We start from the raw sequence: 16,797 nt of genomic DNA, 5'->3' as shown, positions 1-16,797 counted from the left end.
AAGGAAAAAAAAGGGGGGCGGGGGGGAAGTTCCCTGTTGCTGTAGCTGTGCTTGTCTCTTTCCGCCCAGTCCAGGCTCTCGGCTCCGTCTCCCCCTCGGCGGCGGCTGGAGGCCGGACCGCCGGGAGCGCGGGAGGTGCCCGTGCGGTAAGAGAGGCGGGTCCCACGCGGGGCGGGTCCCACGGGCGGTGCCTGCCTCTGCGCATGCGCCGCCGCCCCCTCGCCTCGGCGCCGAGCTCTCGCGAGAGCGGCCCGGCGTCGCGTGGCTCCGGGAGCAACATGGCGGCCGCCGTCGGCGGGGGGAGCGGCAGCGCGGCGACGGGGAGCCCCGCGGCGGAGGAGAGGCGCGATGAAACGGCGGGGCGGCCCGCGGAGCCGGCGGGGGGCAGCGCGGCGGCGGGGCTGCCCGGACTCGGCGACGCCGACGCCTTCGTTAAGGTGCGCGGCGGGGGGGGGGAGCGGGAGCGGGGCGGGCGTCGCGCACTACCGCTCCCGGCGTGCCTTGCGAGCGGCACGGCGAGGGAGCGGCGGCGGGCGCCCCGGTGGGCGCTGCGCGCCGCGAGGCCTGCTGGGAGCTGTAGTTCCTACGGGGCTCCTGCTTCAGGTGCCCGCCCGCCCCCAAGAAACCCCCCGCGCAGTTTTCAATAGGTCACGTTGGCTAAATGACTGTAAACCTGCTAATTCTAAAAACCCCGATAACGTTATATGTTAGAATTCTGTTTACTTATTTTATATAATTTATATGCTACATATATAAAGTACTCTCTATATACTCTATACTCTATATATTGCAATAATTTATATAACATAATTTATGTTATATGTTTTGTATGTTTATATGTGTATAGAATTACATGTATGTTATATGTTAGAATTAACTATGCAGTTCAGACAATGTGCTATTAAACGCTGTCCTGGGTAAAGGAAGAAGCTGTCTGGAAAAACACTAATGGCGTGGTCTCTCTTGCCCAGTACGCGCTTGGCACGGTGGTGGCTGCGACCAAGGCATCCAATGGGCTTCCTCAGCCTGGCGACGAGTATGACTTCTACCGGAGCTTCCCTGGATTTCGGGCCTATTGTGAAACACAAGGAGACAGGCTCCTTCACTGGTAAGGGCGCGCTGGCATCTCTGTGCCTTTTCTAGTAGCTTCCAGTCCAAAACAGGGACTAGTACCCTTTATTGGAAACTCCAGAGTAACTACAGATAAGTAGATATTGTATTCCATGTACCTAGCTTATAGCTATTTTTCTAGCAATTTACACTTTAAGTAACAAGTTTCCAAAGGACACTTCATAATGACTTGGATTAAAAAACTGTGGAGCAGAGGCCAATGTAAAATTCATTGGCCGTCTGTTGAGAAAGCTATGAGATTTCTAAGAAATTAATAGTGCAGTTAGCACTATACAGGTGCTTATTATATTCATTGCTCACACAACATTATCTGTAGGTATTGCATTTGGTTTATTTTCAAAATTCCGAGATGTAGGAAGTTGAAGATAGTTGGACAGTTTAGTGTTCACTGTGCCTGCCTTTTTATCGCTAATCACTGTGCTCTTCTCTTGGAAGCATGAGCAAGGTGATGCAATACCACGGCTGCCGCAGCCACATCAAAGATCGCAAAAAAGTGACAGAGCTGGAAGATAAATTTGATATGCTGGTTGACTCGAATGATGTCATTCTTGAAAGAGTGGTAAGCAAATTATTCCTGCGTGCTGTTGTTATAAACTATTCAGCTGCCACAAGTTTTGTTCGTTATAAGAATTCTGGTGACGGTACGTCACAGTTCTGCTTAATGTTTTCTCAGCATTTCCTTTGTATTTAAAAATGTTTCCACGTGCTAGAGCAGTGTATCGTTTTGTGTTCATAGCAGCTGAGCAGTTGGTCATGGCCCAAAGGGGAGGAAGGGAATTTGTGACCTGTGAGAAAACTAAATGCAGTTTGGAACAAAAATCTTATAACCTAATAGCAGCTCTCTGAAGTCATAGAGTTGCTTCTCTGAAGAAACTCTTCCTAACCCCTAACGTTCACATACTGTCCTCACATTTGGCTGTGTCATATTAAACAGAATTGAGAGGAAATGGCTGTGGAGGCATCTGTGTGTTTTTCTTTATTCATTCTGACTAGAATGACTGAGTACAGTGATTTAACAGATGTTTGGTTTTCACCAATTCCTTTTCTGGAACTTAGGGTATTTTATTGGATGAAGCAGCAGGAGTGAACAAAAATCAGCAGCCTGTCCTCCCTGCTGGGTTGCAGCTCCCACAGACAATCATTTCCAGCTGGAACCGCAAGGTGAGGCCTCTGTGCTCAGTTTGCTGTGTTATCTTGAGCATTTTTCCCAGCGTTGACACTTCAGTGTTTCCAGTGGAGTTCTGTACTGAAGCGTTCCCTCAGATTTTATAGCTGTGCCAACTCCCTCTTTTTTTTTTTTTTTCCTCTTTATTCAAACCTAATTCTGGATTCTGTGTGCTTTGACTTGTCATTTCAGTTTCATGCGCACAACAACCATCCTCTTACCCTTTCGTATGAATTCAGGATCTTAGTTTAGAGAACTTCTATTCCTCTGAACGTTCGATTAGTCTGAGTAAAAGATACTCTGAACAGCCGTGAAGTGACGTGAGTTTTACTTGTGCGTTTTGTTTTTTAACAGGGGGGAGAATACCACAAGAGAACAAAGTCTGAAACCTTCCGATTGCTTCACGCCAAGAATATCTCTCGACCGCAGCTTAAGTTTCGGGAAAAGATCGACAATTCCAACACACCCTTTGTACCTAAACTTTTTATTAAGCCAAATGCTCTGAAACCTTTGCCTGAAGGTAAGAGATTTAATTTTTGCTGGGTAAATTACTGAAAATATTTAGCGTAAATCTGACCTCACAATCCAGAAGTGAAATCACTGGATGTAAGAACAAATAACAGCAGAAAAAGACATTGACCTTTTAGGTGTAGTGTGACTCTATTAATAGTTTAAGTACATGCACCGTAAGGATCAGTCAGCATACAGTATCTTCTCAATGATGTACTGAAAATAATCTGTCCCGAACAGATGTTCTGCTACTCTTCTTTGCCACCATCAGACATCCTTGACGAGAGTCCCTCTGACAGCAGAAGTAGTGCTGACTAGTCTATAAGTCTGGCTAGCTTCGAAGATGGGCTGTAATCTTTCTAATGAGCACGTGTGCATGGGGGCAGGCGTATGGTTGGACCTAGCTTGGCTTTGGCTGCTTTATCAAAGCTGCCGGTGAAACATCCCCGTCTTGGCAACTTGTCATTCTGCCACTGATGATTCATTTTTAGTCCGCACTGATGCGGTGGTAGATACCTGGGAATGATAGAAAGATTTTTCTGAAACCAGAGCAATCTCCTTCCAAGCTCTTGTGCAGAATTACCTTGCATCTTGATTAACAACATACTGAAAATACTTAGAGCCAAGTTGTCACATGAGACAGAAATCTTGCTGACAGCAAAAGGTCTGCAGGTCTGACTTGTTAAGATTTTTTGATACTTAATGATTGTAATAGAGTCCTGTGGTGGGTGGAGGGGAGAGAATAGTGGGCTGAGAACTTGTGTGGGACCCAGTCCAGTTGTTCCATATTGGTTATTCAGCCCTTACAAAAAGCGGACGGGAACGAAAGGAGCGCCCTGAAGACTTGGATGTACCAGCTGCTTTGGCAGACTTCATTCACCAGCAGAGGACACAGCAAACTGAACAGGACATGTAAGAAATTAAACTGACAGCAAGGTGCTTGGAGTGCCGTTGGTGAACATGCACTTGTATGGTCCCTTTGTGCTGATGGTGTTCATGTGTAGCGGCTCTGCATGTGTTTGTGTCTGCACGCTGCGTTATGTGTGACTTGCTTTAGGCATCTGTAGTTATTTTAAACCTACACTTAACAAGAGACAAAGTTTCTAGTCAGTATGGAAACTGCCATAGCTCTCAAAGGCTCTGGCTTCATGAAGTTGACTGAAATTTAGCGTGTGCCTGTTTTCCTAATTTCTGCAGGTTTGCTCACCCTTACCAGTATGAGCTGGAGCATTTTTCTCCACCAGATGGAGTTCTCAAGAAACCAGAATTCCAGGTTGGTGTCCACATTAATTTAGTAGCAGATGCATTGAGTTTACAGCAGAACCTGCCTGACGAATTTCAGAGTTGGAGTGTGTGTTGGATGGGTGGGGGATTGACAAAGGACGCAATTTGGGGGAAGGCAGTACTGGTAATAATAATAATTTGGTTTGCCAGATGTACAGGCCCATCAAGGAAACACCGTGCCATTTTGTCAGCACACTGGATGAGCTGGTAGAACTAAATGAGAAGCTTATGAACTGTAAAGAATTTGCCCTGGACTTAGAGGTAATCAATTTACCTTTTCTGTTTTAAAGTTATATGTGTACTGTTAGCACCTAGGAGGCTACTATATTTTTCTACTGTTTTGTAGTCTTTTCTCATTCTCCTTCTTTTTATAACATACTTTCTTACATGGATTTAAATCATGACCCTGACCTGCCAGATGTTACCTAGAAGGCTGAATCATACTGTGGGCAATATTATAAGTTTTCCTATCATATGAATTACTACACGCTTCACACCAAATTTGTTCTTTAATTCCTCCCTTGATGCTCTCTGTCATGTTAGTGACTGCACAAGAAAACTTGTTTATCTGATTATCTTGCTTCAAGAAGCTCTCTGTTACTTTTTCTTCCTCCATTTGGGGTGTTCTTTGCTTTATAAAATTACTTCTGTAATGCATTCTGGATAACATCTCTCTTCTGTCTTTTTCAGCACCATTCCTATAGGAGCTTCCTGGGCTTGACGTGTCTCATGCAGATTTCCACCCGAACAGAAGACTTCATTATTGATACACTGGAGCTACGCAGTGACATGAACATTCTCAATGAGACCTTCACAGACCCGGCAATTGTGAAGGTCAGCTGATAAATTAACCATAATTTGAAATTTTTTTAGTGTAAGCTTTATTGTAGTCTAAAGCATACTCATATGCTCCGTTTTGGTTTCTTGGCCCTGTTTTCATTACAATTCGTTCATGTGCCTGTTTCAGTAATGTGTATGGGGAGTTACTGCCCAAGTGCAATCATTTAGTAGTTCTGTATATAACAATGAGGAACAGAGAGGAAAGAAATCTGTTTCTAGAAACATGAATATGAAGCCATAGCGCTGCAGGCCTGGAGTTAGAGATGTTCTTCACGTCACTGGTGTTCTCTGATGCATTTGATTGTGTTGCTTTGCAAGGTCCTTCACGGTGCTGATTCAGATGTGGAATGGCTGCAAAAAGACTTTGGTCTGTACTTGGTGAACATGTTTGATACTCACCAAGCCGCTCGCCTCCTCAACCTTGGCAAGCACTCTTTGGACCATTTGCTAAAGCTGTATTGCAATGTGGATGCTGACAAGCAGTACCAGCTGGCTGACTGGCGGATACGGTAAAAACTGACTCCTTGAATGGTCTGCAGCTAAATGGTAGCATTTAGCCTTGTTTGTATTGTTAGAGCAAGAGCGTCTTTCTAGTTAGAAGCCCCACAGTTACAGGTTGGTCCCAAAGTGAACGAGCACAGCATTTGCTTGTCTGTGCTTTTATTATTGTTGCACTTCCCCATGTTTCTTTAGGAACTGACTCTTCTTGGGAAGAGCAGAGAGGGTAGATCACTGCAAAGCTGCTGGCAGCTCACTTAACTAGCAGGAGCAGCATGTAATCACTGCAGTAGTATGGAGAAAGTCAGTATCTGGCTACAGTAGAGTCCCCACAAAAGCATTCAGTCACCTACGCTAGGTAGAGTACTACACTGATAGAAGAGTGAGCTGGGGTCTGGAGATGGACACTGCAGACCACAAAATGTCAGGTGTATTTTATGTAGGCTCTGCATAGGAGAAGTTGTGACGATAGCATAGGAGGCACTTCCGCTATGTGATTATTAGCTGCACAGCAATCCTGCTGTCTCACATGCGAACAAAATGTCACCTGAATGGAGGGTGTCACTGCTGTTGCCAAACAAAATCCTTCTGGAAGGAAACAGAAGAATTTCTGTATTAGTTCTTAGTGGGGTTTAGATGCCATTTGCCCTAGTGTGACCCCCAAAAGGAAAATGCTGGTTTGGCAGGGCAATTGAAACGTGTCAGTCTAATTGTGGCTCTTGTTCTAGCCCTTTGCCAGAAGAAATGATTCAGTATGCCCGCGATGACACTCACTACTTGCTCTACATCTATGATAAAGTGAGGGAGGCACTGTGGGAAAGAGGAAACGAACAGCCCACTCAACTGCAGATTGTGTGGCAACGCAGCAGGGACATCTGCCTGAAGGTAAAGCTTCATCTCGTTGGATTATCTGGATCATAGTATGGGCTCGCTAGGACAGAAAGTCCTTTGACCGTTTCATATCTGCTATGTAAATACACTTTTTCTATTTGTGTGTCTGAAAACAGTTTTACAAACTCATTTGTGTGCAGTCACTTCTTTCACTAACTAAAATCCTGGGGTTCAGATGCCCTCTTGCTGTTTCTCGAATGCTGGTGCTCCTTGGCCTGTTGATGCTTTCAGGTGTGCGTTTCTGCAGATGGATGTCACATTTCCAGTTCTGTTGGACATTCAAAGCCTCACTGGAGTTGCATCATGAGATAGATATGTTGTGCTCTGTGGAAAATAATGTGGGTGCTGTCTAATGCAGTAAAGCTGGAAGATACTATACGTCTCAGGCTGCTCCTGAAATTGCTTGTGGGTTTTTTCCTCTCCAAATGGACAAGATGCGTATTTTTCAGGGGAAGGCCCTACAGTTTAGGGTAAAACTCCAAGCCACGTTATTCTACAGTCTGTTCATTGCCCTTACGTCTGTGTGAAATGCTCTGTTTCAATGAAGCAAGGCAACCCAGAAAGCACAACACTGATACTGATCACCAGTCTTCCTTTTTTCTGTCCAGAAATACATCAAGCCCCTCTTTTCAGATGAGTCCTACCTTGAGCTCTACAGAAGGCAGAAGAAGCACCTCAACACACAGCAGCTAGCAGCATTTAGGTTGCTGTTTGCCTGGAGGGACAAGATGGCGCGTCAAGAGGATGAAAGTACAGGGTAGGCAGCATTTGTTACAGACACTGGCTTAATACTTAACTGAGCCTGTCAGACTGTGTTTCTCCCCTGAGGAGGAAACACTCTGTAACCTGTAATAATTACTGTTCTATCTCGGGCTGCTTTTTGCACTTCAGAACACAAGTCCTGTACATTAGCAGCAAATTCTCATGGGTTTCCAGATCAGCCCTGCTTAATTTCTTCTTAACTGATTTTGTCAGTTCAGAACTTGTAACCGTGACAAACCAGTACATTTTAAAGGTATTTTTAAAAGTTTTTAACATTCTGTTACATTCACACCGCCTCTTTGTGTTGTAGATATGTGCTACCAAATCACATGCTACTGAAGATAGCGGAGGAGTTGCCCAAGTAAGTTGTTTGACCCTTGAATAGTCTCATATGATTTTGATATCCAACAAAGAGTTTCCTAGTATATAATCACTTACGCATTTGGTCCATTCCTTCCAGTTGTCAGTATAGCTTTTCCCTGGAGTTCTTCAGTTTGTGAGAGAAATACATTGCAGTACTCCTTCAGAAGCCTCCATCTTCTTCTGGGATACATCTCTCTGTGATTTTATTCCACTGATAAAAAGCATTCCTATGCATTGCTATGTGTCACACATACCGCCTGAGATTCCTACAGTACTGCAAAGCCACAGTGGGTTGATTTCCCCTCAAAATGTTTATTTGTTTGTTCAGTTCTTAAAGAGAGTTGAGTAGGAGCAGATTTCTTTCAGCAACCCGATTTGTACATTTTCTCAAACACTTTACACTCACCACCTAACATCTATACCTAAGAATAGTAAAAATGCATCTTTAAATGCAAGTCCACTGCTGGGCTGTGCTTCTGCATATGAATAGCAAACAAGGAATGAAATGAAGGTGGGACAGACAGACCACAGAAAAGATGAATGAGAGGACAGCTGAGTTAATGGTTTCTCCTTATATGCACAAATCTGGTACAGAAGAATTTTTCGTCACAGAGAATAAACAGTGACAGATTAATCTGTTTTGCCTTATTTTGTCACGGTCAGGTCTGTGGTTATATCTGGTTGTACATCCTTTGAATGCAAATGCTTAACATATCATCCATAAATTTAGCACACTGAATTTTTCTCATCTCTTTTTAGAGAACCCCAGGGCATCATTGCTTGCTGTAATCCAGTCCCACCACTAGTTCGCCAGCAGATTAATGAATTGCATCTTCTCATTCAGCAGGCCCGAGAGATGCCTCTTCTCAAGGTAGGAGTGGCTCTTGGCACATGAGAGACTCATCACTTGCTTTCTATGAGCCAGGTCCTGGAGCCAAATGGTGACCTGTGATGATGCTGAGGTTTGCAGTGTTCTGTAGGGGAGCGGAAAGATATGTAGCAACTTTTTCTTGCCTGTTTTTTGATGCCTCCTGGCTTACATGCAGTGTAGTTCCCTGGAGAACTAAAGCAGTAAAAGAACAGACTCCACTTGCCCAGAGTGCAGTTGTCTGTACAGAGGCATATCCCTACATTGTATATCACGTGTGAGGAACAACTGGACCGTGTGGAATTTGTTGGCCATATGAGTGGATTCATAAACCTTTTTCAGCTATAGTGAAGCAAAAAAACATCCCATTAAGAAATTCATTAGATGAACTGTCATCAGCATGCTTATATTAATATATAGTCCTCCTCCTTTAGTGAAACAAAACCATTTCTGAGCATGAACTTGTCCTTACTATGTGAGCTGTTTAAATACATCCATATGCAGACAATGCAGTGGAAGAAGAAAGAATGCGACTGTATTACACTGCTAGCTTACGGAAAACATTGATAAAGAAGACTACCTAGAAGAACTGGGGCAGGTGCTTCAAAGATTTTCTTTAATTGACTTATTTCCCTCTTCCCATTCTAGTCTGAGATTGCTTTGGCAGTCAAGAAGAGAGCACCTCTATCCACCTCTGAGGTACTGTATACCTAATGGTTTTTTTTTTTACCTAATGTGTTAAGCCTTAAAGTCAGAAACAATTGCAGAAAAATTCTAGCTTCTGTAAATTGTTTGTTCTCTTCCATTTTACAGGTCTCTCCCCTTTAGCTTAATGTTCTGTGCTAGAAGACTGGTAACATTACCAGCTGTAAATTGGTATTTTAAAAGCCACCAAGATAATAGCACTTGAGGCTTCATCAGCAAACACTCTAGCTGCTAGACAGTTTCATGTGTGTTAGTCTATATTGACTGATCTATAAGAAGGGAAGTTTCAGATGAGTTTCTATGGCTATCTCGTTTATTTTCCTTGTGCTTATGAAGTAAAACATCTCCATTAGCCAGCGGATGTTTGCACAGATACCGTTTTGATGCCAGATGCAGTCTGCTTTGGTAGTTGAGCTATATAAGAATATTTGGTCTCTGAATTTTATCCTTTCACCTAAGTTTTCATTAATGCATCCCTGCAGTACGTAAAAACACCTACACATTCATAGGGTAGTATATTAATGGTATTTATAATTTGGCTTTCTCTGCAGAGGCTGGAGAATACCTTTTTTGGACCTCATGACAGTTCCCGGATTCCTACGGATGATTTTCAGAACAACTCTGCCTTGGGTAATTTGGACTTAACTTCAAAACTGCGCTAGTAATGACATAGTGTGGCTTCGATGTGTGGAAATAAGCAGTGCTGATGAAACTAACAGTAAAATCTCATTACACAAAAGAGCAGTACAGTGTACAAATATTTAATAAAAATTTAATCTCATTTTCCTTTTCATGCAGAACCTGCGCCAATTTTGCAACATGGCTGTCTCTTTTCAGACGGCGAGGGGACAATGCATATTCAAGGTGTTCAGCCAGAGTCAACATGCCTTGTTGCTACTGCCACTGTCAGCATATTCAGTGTAAGCAACATGTCTGTATTAGAAAACATATTTATTAATCTCATAAAACAGTGTAATAGTGCTTTACAGAAGTAGCAAGGTGGGAACAAGCATTGAAAATGTACTGGCTTTCTGTCAAGCATATGGCATAACCAAGAGGACTAGTTTAGGAGGCCAGCAAGTTAATCAGTCCTCTCTAGGGAGTCACTGCCATCAAGGGGGTTTCAGATAAAATGAAAAATAACATGCGAGTAATGAGAGTAGTCAAAACCGAAAGTGATTAATGTTTCTTCCCCGTGCTTGTGGGGGTTTTTTTGTTTGGGTTTTTTTTTTTAGGAATGTGATGAAGATGAAGGGAATGAGAAGGTTTTAACCACTGCACAGCAGAAAGCTCAGCGCATAATGGAGTCCTTCGAAAATCCATTTAGAATGGTAAAACCTCTCAATACCTATTTGTCATGGCACTGGCAAACCACCTAGTGCAGAGGATGCTCTGAGCTGTTTTTCCAGGCGTGTCTGAAAGATCTTGATATAACATCAGCTACCGCTCTTTTACTGGAGTCGAGAGATTTTCCTCCTTGCAAAGCACATGCATGTGGAGTTGTTTCCAAAGTGTCTTGAGCAACTTCTTAGGTTTCTATGTGTTTCTATGTAGTAAATGGACTTCTCTTACCGATTTTTTTTTATCAAGTTTGATTTTTAATTCGCATCACATTTTCATCTCTGCTTTATGGCTAAAATTAGTAAGCTCATTTTATTCTTCTAATAAATCAGAAGAACAAGAGAATACTTTATTACAGATTTGGAGTGGAAGCCTGTTAGGAAGTAATATCAAAACAATTGCTTTCATAGTGGATTTTTTTTTTCTTGAACATTTCTGTTGGCCTTAGGCTGAGTAATTTTTTCTTTTTCTAAAAGATCCTTCTGTAGAGCGTTTTTTAGTATGAGCTTTTTGATTTGGCACATTTTAAGTAGCATTTTAGCTGTGAGCTGATAAGCACTAATGTGACATGCTGTGTTTAAAGCAAAATGGTTTTTTTTTTCTCTCTCTACAGTACTTACCTTCAGAACAGAATCCTGCCTATGTCTCACAGTCTGCAAAGTTTGACCCATCATCAAAAATTTATGAAGTAAGACTCATGCAAAGTTTCCTGCCAAGTACTATGAAAGAAACAAACAAGTAGATTATTTTCCTTTGGGATCCTCAGGAACATAGGGGATTTTTTTTTCACCCATAGATTCTTATTTCTCCTTGGAAAAAGAAGATAAGTTTTGAGAAACCTGACATGTTTCTGAATCTCTAGTTCATTGTTTTTACAGCATTCATGTCCTCCTGAGATCCAGTGAGAGGAGACATTCCATTGTATATTCCCCATATGTCAAAGCTATAAACTACAGCTGAAGTCTATATCTGCCTTGGTTCTCACTGGGCTTGGTTGTGGCTCAGAATTTTTAAAGCACATGGTTTTGTTTTACCAGGTGCAGCAGATCTTAATCTCTTTTACAATCCAATTTGATCTTTTGTACTCTTAATGAAGGCTAGCATGTGGTAGCAAGTTTATAAACTCTCTTTTGCCACAAAACTTCAAATAAAGTGATCCAAGGTAATTTTTTTCATTGCAGATCAGCAATCGATGGAAGTTGATGAGTCAGGCACAAGTACAGAAGGAGTCCAAGGATGAGACCAAAAAGAAAGCAGCCCAGCAGTCAGGTAGTGCCAGTCTTCCCCTTCTCACTGCATTTAGTTTTATTTTGAGTTGTGGCCTTTGTAAAGCCCTTGAACCTTCTCTTCTTTGAACATACACACTTGCAGTATCTTCATGATAGTCTCTCTATCCAAGACTCATGCTAAGCAAAATCCTTTTTGGAGGCAGTTGAATTCTTTTCTAGCTTGTTTCTGTGACCAGCATTGAATGATATGCAGTGCAAAGTATTTATCTTTCATGTCAGAGCTTCCATGGCAGCCTTGGATGCTTCTCTGCAGAGAGGAAGAGAGCAGGACTGTAGCTGTAAACGTGTGCGACAGTCCTTGCAGCTCGGAGTGCTAATATTGGCCTTATGCAGCACACAGTTGTGTTCTCACCAGATGGTCCCCCTGGGTTTGGCAGACCAGCACAGTCCTTTTTATATTTCCAACTGACTGACGTCAACTGCTGTTGAAGCTAAGGGATTAATGAAGGAGCAGAACCAGCTACCCTGTAGACCGATGCTGCGTATTCTGACACACAGCTCTGCCCGTGCGTCTCAGTCCCTTGTTCAACAGTCGCATGTTGCTGATAAGACCAGTCAGCTTAATTTCAGGTATTCCAGGCTGTCTCTTTCCAACTCCCTCATCAAGGTAGAAATGATTAATGAACTCTGAAGGCTAGAGCTTGAGTGTTGGGATGTTTCACATGAATCTACAAGGCCCCAAGAAATTATTGTTTTGGTTAGCTTGCTTTTCTCAATGCAGATGGGTTGTTTTCCAGTCATCCCTAGATGATGAATTTCTTGATGGATGAGATTGTTTGACAGAGATTGTACTGTGTTCAGTTTATGAGACTTGCTACAACCTAATTTGCATACTTTTTTTAAGCTTATGGCTAATGTGCTCTTGCTTTTTACAGTAATGCTTGTTTATTTCCCTAGCTGCTCGTGACCAGGCACAGAAGGTGTATAAAGAGGCAACAGAAAACATTGTGTCTGTTCGTCAGCAAGCTGCGGTATGTCATTGAATTCCCTGCTTCCTGCTAGTCTTTGCATCTTTTGACCTCTTTAACGTAGTTCACAACGAAACCCTGAGCCCCGGTAACACTGACATGCTGCCCAAGTTGAAGGCAGCTGATTTCGGGTGACCTGGACGGTCTGACAGATCTGTTCATAGGAATCTTTCAGTGGTTCTGGCCCTGTGTGTAGCAACAAGCCCCTACTGATTGTAACACCCAAGTCTGCTGTGCAAATCTTCACATCCCTCCATATCTTTGGAAGAGAATGATTTTTCCTGCTGTATTTCCTTCTTCCTCACTTTCCTAGGTTCCCCCCAAATCTGCCTGTGGGTCTACAGCATATCTCAGCCTCTAGTATCTCGTGAAATGTCAGCTTTGCTTTTTTATCTGAAAAGTCACTGCTATGAGAAAAAGGCAATGTAGGCCCAAAGAAAACAGATCTCTCTCCCTGCTCTAGTGTTGCTGCAGGCAATAGCTGTCACTGGCGCCCAGGTTAGCCAGGCAATTCATTTGCATGCTGGTGTTCATGCCTACGCAGAGATGTTTCATTCCCCTCTCCTGAACTTGTCCTGTTTCCATTCTGCGGGTTGCTTTCACAGCAGGAACAAGCTAATAAGAAGAGGGAGAGAGTCATAAGTGAAACAGGAACGGAGTTGCCAAAACAAGAGAAGAAACGGCCAAAAGCCTCCCAGCAACCAGAGGAGCTGGAAGCACCAAAGCAGTTCACCCCCTTTGATTACAGCAAGTCCAACTTCAAAGTGTTTGCGGGTAAGATCTGGATCTCCTGCTAGAGTGCTGCAGACTGTAGAAAATACTGCTGGGCTGAGCCCTGAGAAGGCTGTGTGCAAATGTAGATGCCAGTGCAGTACAAACTGTTATAATGCATTTACCCTGCTGGAGGAAAGATTAAAAGAAGTTAACCTGGTGAATGGGCAGTTTATCTTCCCTTTTCTGACTTAGAAACAAAATCCTGAAACAGCCTGGAGGGGGTTACTTTGTAGATACATTGTCTGGCTCTTCTGTCTGCAGAAGAGAGTCATTTGTTTACCTGGACACAAGGAGTTAGGAAGCAAAGGAGATTTGACTCCTGTGTAATAAGCATCTATTCAAAAGGTTTTTCTGCCCTTCAGAGGCTGTTCTTGTTTTCAGCATGGGAGACTACAGTGAAACTTCCCTTATCAGAGGAGTGCCACTGAACGTACTGGTTTTTTCTGGGGATTTTCAGTGACAACTTCTCTCTTCTCACCCTTAGGAAGCAGCAAATCCAAGCAGTCGCCCCAATTTGACCCTGCCAAGCAGGCCTACACAGGCAAGGTAAGGATGCATTATAAAACAAGAAACAGAAATGTAGATGATAGCGTGTACCCACCTGGGGACTCGCTGGGGAAGACAGAGGACTTTCTGGATCTGCAGAGTGTACCCTAACAGCCATTTGGTACTGAGGTGCAGCTTCCAGTCACAAGCTCATACCTTGCATTACAGCCACTTCCCATCTGGGATGAGCTTTCTCAGGTCCCCTTGGACTCTTCATTTCCCAGCTGTTTACTCACACTTTGCACCTACACCCCCTACAAAATGGGCGCATCACTTACACCACAACACAACAGCACAAATTCCCAAAACCAAACTCAAAGCTCCTTTTGGAGTGTCAAAATCACTCCAGCTACTCCAAGCCACAGCAGGTCCAGATGTTTCCCACATTCACCACCAATTACTGTCATGAGCAAAACTGTCTTGATATAGGGAATTTTTACTTAATTTAATTTATTGCTAATTAACACAAACTTCTAATCACTGATTTGGTATTGAGGAAAAAAAAGAAAATATAAACAGTCACGTAGGGAAACACCTTTCCTCCCTCTTCCCCAGGCTCAACTTAAGCCATTAACCTATCTTCCCCCTTCCTAGTCTTGTCGCTTGTTTTGGCACAGGTTACACACACAGTGAGGTGCTGGGTGGGTGGTCAGGAGGTTGGGCTGGTTTCTGCCTGCCGCTCCTCCGTGCTTCCTGTTGCTGGTCTGGCTTGGGCTACCCGGGGGCCGCGATCCCTCGGGGCTGTCCCTGTCGGCATGGGTTGCCGACGGGCCGCCGTGCGTCAGAAGCACGCCCCTCGGGCACTGAGCGCCTCCTTCCTCAAGCGCATCTCCGGTCGCACTCTCCTCAGATGTCTCACCCCCACGCATCTTCTCCAGCATTTCCCCACGTGTCTCCTTTCCTGTCTCCTCATGCATCTCCTCTCCTCATGGCTGCCACTCTTTCTGAAATCTGAGCCAGGGCACCACGTGCTCCTCTGCCAGGCTGATGTTGCTGGCGTGCAGTGGGATGTTGCACCTCCTTCAGAGCTGGCTGGAAGTGGCTTTCACTGGCACGGGGCAGTCTGCGGCCTACCCCCACCACAGGTCATCCCTGCAGCCCCTGGCTACCTAAACCCACTGCGTACAGCCCGCACAACACTCGCGCGTGAGCTATTTGGGCGCTCCTGCGTGGCGCAACTGGGTGTTCAGGCATGAGCTAATGGGTGCTCGTGCATGAACTGCTCAGGCGCACAAGCGTAAATAAAGTTCTCATGCTGGTTCCTTGCATTACCGCCTCCTTCTTGCACACTCCCTCCTGCTTGTTTAACGGAAGGGCAAACGGTACCAGGGAACCTCAGAGATACTCACTAAAAATGGTATTTTGGAAGCTGAACAAGTTTATGCCTGATGCTGTGGGAAATGCAGCTTCCTGTGTAATCCCTTCACCATGTCAGTGGAAACTTGTTTCAGAGAAAAGCAACCTAATGGTGAATTTGGGAGAGCAAGGTTTTAAACCTGTACTGATCCCTCTGTCTGAATGGGTAAGATTTGTTGTCAGTGAAAAATCGTGGCTCAAATATTGTAAGTTAGCTCAGTAGAACAGAATTTGTCATTCAGGTGCATTCAGTGCAAGGGCATATGAAGAACATCCTCAAACATAAAGCTCAGCGTGTAAATGAGCAAGTGCTCCTTCAAGTAGGAGGGATCTGACAGGACATGTATCACATGGAATATATTGTATTTGGCAGCGACCTCATTGATGTGTTTTTTTTTTTTCTTTCATGCAGAAATTTGCTGGAGCTAACAAATTTCAACAGTCGGCTGGAAACCGAAGCATGTCCTACCTGGCAGGGAAAGCTGATAGGTGTGTTGTCAGCCTCCTCGCAGCAGCGCTGTGATGGACCGTTTTGACTCAGGTCCCCTGGAGCCATGGGCAGAGCACAGCAATTGTCCTTTACTGCTGTGGGAGCTTAAGCGCACATTTAATGTGAAGGAGTTGTGTAACACTGTGTAGCTAGACGTCAGCTTACAGGAACAAAAGGAGAGGAAAAAATAAAAAGCTTAGTCAGGATTAATATAATTAAAGACAATTCTGGGTGTAAAGCTTGAAATCCTGAGGTAAAAGCTTGAGTTCATAGATGTGGGAGTCACTTTCTTTGGCCACAAAGATAGGTAGAGGTGGGGAGAATACGGTCTTGCTTGGGAGGAAGACGGTTTTGGCCGATATGAACATTTGTATTCTGAAAATACTCAGTTTGTAGCTTCCCAGGCTTGATTCTTGTGAATTATTTAGTCATAAAAGAGCAATATTGTGTTGGTGGGAGGGAGGTTCTGCATCGTGACTCTTGCTTAATAGAATCATTGTAATCTATCATAGGTTTTTAATCTTAAGAGTGAATTTAGAATGAAACTCTTTCTGTAACTCTTTTGCAGGGGCTCCAGGCACCACTGGCCAAAGAGATAGTCCTTGTTATGAGACCTGTGGGAGTTGCTGCTGAACAAAACAACAGTCAGAACTATTGTCACCATGGGAAGGCAAACATCAGTCATTGCGCAGTTTTTGTACAGAAATCTTTTTAAACCCATTAAAATGCTTCTTTTCCAGAAGGAAAAACATCTTAATTGGTTTGGCTTTTATTATGTTCACAGTGCTTTTCCTAATTGTACTCACAATGTTGCATTTTTTCCTAATTTTGAAAGTTTACCCTGTGTCCTCAAGTCCAGTTAGGTTAAACTTCTTACTGCCTGGAGCTGCATGAAGTTCAGAACCAGCGTGTCAGCGGTGTATGGAGAAACCTCTTGGCATCTCTAAAGCCAGTACAAAAATAACGAGAGATTCTGTAGATGCGACTCAAACCGCAGCACTCCAGAGGAGGAAATA

General features: G+C 43.8%; 1 protein-coding gene across 1 annotated transcript; it reads left to right on the top strand.

The window, feature by feature from the left end:
- The first annotated feature begins 192 nt into the window (after positions 1 to 192).
- Positions 193 to 16,538, top strand: EXOSC10 (exosome component 10). Its single transcript, XM_064525597.1, has 25 exons — positions 193 to 437; positions 972 to 1,108; positions 1,567 to 1,690; positions 2,188 to 2,292; positions 2,651 to 2,816; positions 3,607 to 3,718; positions 4,004 to 4,079; positions 4,241 to 4,351; positions 4,781 to 4,924; positions 5,249 to 5,439; positions 6,157 to 6,313; positions 6,928 to 7,076; positions 7,392 to 7,442; positions 8,204 to 8,315; positions 8,961 to 9,011; positions 9,569 to 9,647; positions 9,816 to 9,937; positions 10,253 to 10,348; positions 10,972 to 11,046; positions 11,540 to 11,627; positions 12,545 to 12,618; positions 13,221 to 13,389; positions 13,874 to 13,935; positions 15,704 to 15,780; positions 16,350 to 16,538. Exons 1-25 carry the CDS (start codon positions 204 to 206, stop codon positions 16,378 to 16,380), a joined length of 2,793 nt encoding a protein of 930 aa, XP_064381667.1. The 5' UTR covers positions 193 to 203; the 3' UTR covers positions 16,381 to 16,538.
- Positions 16,539 to 16,797: the final 259 nt, after the last annotated feature.

Source organism: Dromaius novaehollandiae, chromosome 24, assembly GCF_036370855.1.
Source record: "Dromaius novaehollandiae isolate bDroNov1 chromosome 24, bDroNov1.hap1, whole genome shotgun sequence".
Lineage (NCBI taxonomy): Eukaryota > Metazoa > Chordata > Aves > Casuariiformes > Dromaiidae > Dromaius > Dromaius novaehollandiae.
This window is presented reverse-complemented; position numbering and strand designations above follow the sequence as displayed.